A 4611-nucleotide genomic window follows, 5' to 3' on the forward strand; every position below is an offset into this window, starting at 1 on the left:
ACCTTCGCGCCTACTACACGTTATAGCAGGACGACTAGGTAGATAAATTAGGGCTCGTTAAGTTTACGTATAATATAGTATAGTATTCGGCTACTAAGAGGAGCCCCGCGGAGGCTCTAATAGGCTATAACCCGAGGGGGCCCGATAAAATAAAGTTACCCCGAGCTAAAGAGATCCGCTCCGTAGAGGCGGACCGGCGTGCTGCTTAGCTTATAGCTAATCGTAAGACCCTAGCTAAATTGATTTAAAGGGCTTAAGCGATATATAAACGTTACTATAACCGCGGATAGACGATATAGTAGTTTCGAGTCGGAGACTATATCCTGCTCTCTATAAAGAACCTAAAGTAATATCGGCTATCCCGTAAACTAAGCGATAAGTATATCGGACCCTATAAGATTATAGGAATAGTGGGTAGCCACGGACTAGCGTATAGGCTTAAGCTGCCTACCGGTATAAAGATTTATAATATTTTCCTTATTTCCTTACTCGAACTATAGAAGTTACGCGATAGCTAGCTACCGGCTCTGTAGGAGGTCGTGATAGAACTATAAGAAGACGAATATAAAGTGGAAGCTATTATTACTTATCGTTATTAAGGTAAACAGCGCGAATATCTTATTAAGTGGGCAGGCTAAGGCTATAAAGATAATACCTAGGAACCTATAAGGAATATACTAGCGGGGCTAATTAATAGATATTTTATATACGTCCTAGCGACGACTATAGCACGGCGGGGACTAGATCGGGACGAGATAATAGTGGATTAAGGATACACGGAGTGCCTTAAAAGGATTTTTTATTTTTTATTTTTTTTAAAAAAAAGGAAATTAGTCGGCAGCGAGGCTAGCGAGACTTAGCTATAGGTTATCGTTAAGTTCCTGCGCCGTCGTATTAGCGGTAGGAGGAGGAGGAGGAGGAGGAGTAGTAGGCGAGGGGGTATCTCCGCCCTTGTCTTCGTTATCGTTAATCGTGGTATTATCCTTAACTAGAATAGGGGTAGCCTTCTTCTTAGCCTTACCCTTCTTCTAGGCAGATAACGGTCCCGGGGTAGGCGTGCTATAAACGCTATTACCGGCGTCTAGGTTAGGGAGCACTACCCCGGCGTTATTATTTATGATAGGACCGGTAACCGATCCCGTAGCGGTAACACCGCCCTAAACCCCTAGGAACTTCTTTAAGAGATCCGGGATCTCTTCCTAGGCCTTTAGGGAGGCCGATATCTCCTTTAATAAGGCTATAACCCGCTTAAGGGTATCTTATTTAGCGGTAGTAATCTCTTTATTATCGCGCCGCTTAGCCCGCACGCCCTTACCGGATCCACGGGTAGTCTTGGCCTTATACTTACCGATACTAACCTTTAAAATTTACTAAGCCTAGAGCGTAGCTTCTTATTAGGGCTATTAGTATATAATTAGACGCGGAATAAGGTATACTCACGATATAGGCTTAATTAAACCCGCCGGGCCGTGTTTTAATAGCTTCTAGAATATCCTATAAGACTTTAGCGGCGGCCTTACCTATTATCGGTAACTAAAAGGCGGTTAGTATAAAATAGACTACGGAGCGGTCTATAACAGAGGGAGTATAAGCCTATATCGAGGTATAAACGACTACTATTAACCTAGTAGTAATAATATTTCGCCGATTTCTCTAAGAAGGTAGGTAAGTAAGGAGTTAAATACAGGCTAATAATAGGATATATACTAACGCTATATCGGCACGATTTATATAAGATAATACCCCCCTCCTTTAAATCTAAGTCGGCTAGGTAGCCGGCGTACCGTAAGTATAAGGCATAAAGGCCCTCGCCTTCGCCTATATCGATAAGTATAGCGGCGGGCGGCACGTTAGCGTTAGCGGCCGGGGCATTAGCGGCGGCGGACTTCTTTTAACGTTTACTAGGAGTCCTAGCTACACTATTACTACTAGTAGCGGCGCGCTTCTTATTACTCTTAGGAGCTATAATAGTCGGATAATACTAGGATAGCGGTTAGCTTATATTCTAACTACGCGTTAAACGATAAGGGGGGAACTTATAACGATATAAGATAAAGATAACGGTAATAAGAGAATAAGACTAGGACTAAAATAAGATCGGGGTTAGTAATAAGACGCGTAGCAGGACGGGCGGAGGAATAAATTATATAAAGCTATCGCTAACTAGTCTTAACTCTATCGCGGGGCAGCGCGGGATTACTTATAAAGCTAGATATCTAATCTAATAAAGTTAATTAGAATAGGGTAAAAAGAGGAAAATAATAAGAATAGGATTATAGGAAAAACAGAATAGGATATCTATAAGGTTAGGTAGGACTAATCTTTTATTCTACTTATACGGAAGGAGTAATAAAGGTAACCCAATAAATAAAAGGAACGACTACCCCGATATTATAATAAAGGCAGCCGTAGGCTAGCCTTGCTAAAGGGACTCTAGATATAATTAGGATAATAAAGCGATTCGCGAAGGACCACGTCGTAACTAGAATAGGGCTATTATAAAGAACGGATCACTATAAAGAACGATATTCCGGAAAAGGTAATAGATAGGCTAGGATCACGGAGGGACTATTAGTTAATCGGAGGATAAGGGAGAATAGAGGAGGATAACAGGATAGTATTAGACTTCCAGGATAGAAGCCACGGAGAGGGGGCGCCCTATTAGGTGCTAGACTACCGGTTCCCCGGTACTAAGCAGCTATAAGTCACGACACGGGTCTAGGCTAGCGGCCGAGTCACGGAAGACGTCGGAGCGTCCGGTTAGGAGCCTAACTTATAGGTAGCCACGTCGCGGGCCGACTTAGGGCACGAGTCGGGTTATTATACGAGTTACTAGACGGTAGTTATTACGGCTAATAGGATCCCGAGCTAGTCCGGACCAGGATAGTATATATAAAGGAGATAGATAGCCGCCCTTAGAATAAGGAGGCTAGCGATTAATCTAACTCTTTAGCACCCCCCCTACCTTTAACTTATATACGATCACGTCCTAACCACTAAGTGCTCTTATCTTAAGTATCTCTTTACCCTTCGCGATCACCCACTTAATATAATATAGCCTATATCTGATTTCTATACTACCTTTACTACCTAGTATATATCTATAGGTCTTTCTAATCGGTATTATAAAGGCCTAAAGGAGGTCCTATAAGCCTATATAGGGGAGATTTAACGTGGTATCAAGACACTGCCTACTAATATCGCGACTATTAAGAGGAATTTCCGTATAAGGTTACTACTTCTTAAGCTTAGGTCTAGTAAGTTATGGCTAAATCCGGAAACGCTTCCTAGCACTCGCGTTAAGGGGGCCGAGGCTATATAAGATATATTCTTCTTTAACCTAGTCAATTTCCTATAGCCAGTAATAGTATTAACGCTAGTCGAGAGATGTTTTTCGGTATAGCATAGCTTATTAATAGGCCGACTTAACTTTAGCATAGTGCTACCTAGGTATCGTTAATCCGTAGCACTTCGGGACAGTTCGCGTTCTATCCTATCGCCGATAACAGTATTAGGGAACCCATCCTACTATCAGACTTTATATAGTATTAATATAATAAGTCGGAGTATACAACGTGCCGTAGCATATAGAACCTAACCTAACGTTATTTAGAAAGAGTCACCGAGATATAGAATAATAAAAGAAAGACGCTATTTACCTTAATTATCGCTAAGGTTAAGCCCGCTATCTATATACAGACTATTCTTAACTTTCTGCTAGATAAGGGTGCCTCGTTAGGCATGTAAGAGGCTAACATGCTACTAAATAAATATATAATCGTCGACGATAAGGCTAAGTTAATTCCTATAGCCTATATCACTACCTAAGAAAGAGATATACTAATTAATTACTCGTTTAGTAGCTCGGTAACGTTACCTACGGATAGCACACAGATCGGTTAGCAGAATAAGGTTGTTCGTTATAAGGTGTTATAGCACTCACAGACTATCTTCCCTATCGTTAAGACTATACTAGTCCGAGGCGAGCTAGAAATTAAGGAGTTTAGACGATATACCTTAGTTAAAAATCTCGCTAGAAGCAGAATGGTCCGCAGTATACCTCTTCTCTCCTTCGCCGATGGGTTTAGCCTATATCGGAATATACATAAGTCTATTATAGGTATATACCTCTTTATAGCACCCCTCGAGAGCCGATATCGTAACCATCAGCATAATATTATCCCTCTAATACTCGGTCCTTATAGATCTAATTCTAATAGTGTCTGGAAAGCTATTAGTGGGTATCTAAGAGATCTCGAAGAGGGTATATATTACTAGAGTTATGGTTAGAGCGACTATTATTTCTTTACTATATTTATTATAGCAGATATCGGCGATTTCCCGTAATAATAAGATAATTCGGGGTTTAAACGGCCTATAGCTAATTAGGGCTGCCGATTCTGTATAATTCCGTATACTAACCGAGGTAATTTAAGCTTTGATATTAGTAGCGGTGCCTAGGCGCGATTCTATCACGAAGTTATATATTAACGTTAGTATATCGATAGCCTAGTAACGAAGAATAAAAAGGAGATATACGTAACTAAGCACGGTATAGCAGTAGAGAGGCCTATACTCTCTATTATTATACCGGCCCTAGATATTATCCGT

General features: G+C 41.0%; 1 protein-coding gene across 1 annotated transcript; it reads left to right on the forward strand.

Annotated features, from left to right (window-relative positions):
- Positions 1-4044: 4044 nt before the first annotated feature.
- ACRALDRAFT_2109196 (uncharacterized protein) lies at positions 4045-4278 on the forward strand (the record flags this gene model as incomplete). Its single annotated transcript, XM_071023407.1, has 1 exon — positions 4045-4278. One exon carries the CDS (start codon positions 4045-4047, stop codon positions 4276-4278), a length of 234 nt encoding a protein of 77 aa, XP_070873732.1.
- Between the last annotated feature and the right edge of the window lie 333 nt (positions 4279-4611).

This window comes from Sodiomyces alcalophilus (genome assembly GCF_042370955.1).
Source record: "Sodiomyces alcalophilus JCM 7366 unplaced genomic scaffold ACRALscaffold_6, whole genome shotgun sequence".
Taxonomy (NCBI): domain Eukaryota; kingdom Fungi; phylum Ascomycota; class Sordariomycetes; order Glomerellales; family Plectosphaerellaceae; genus Sodiomyces; species Sodiomyces alcalophilus.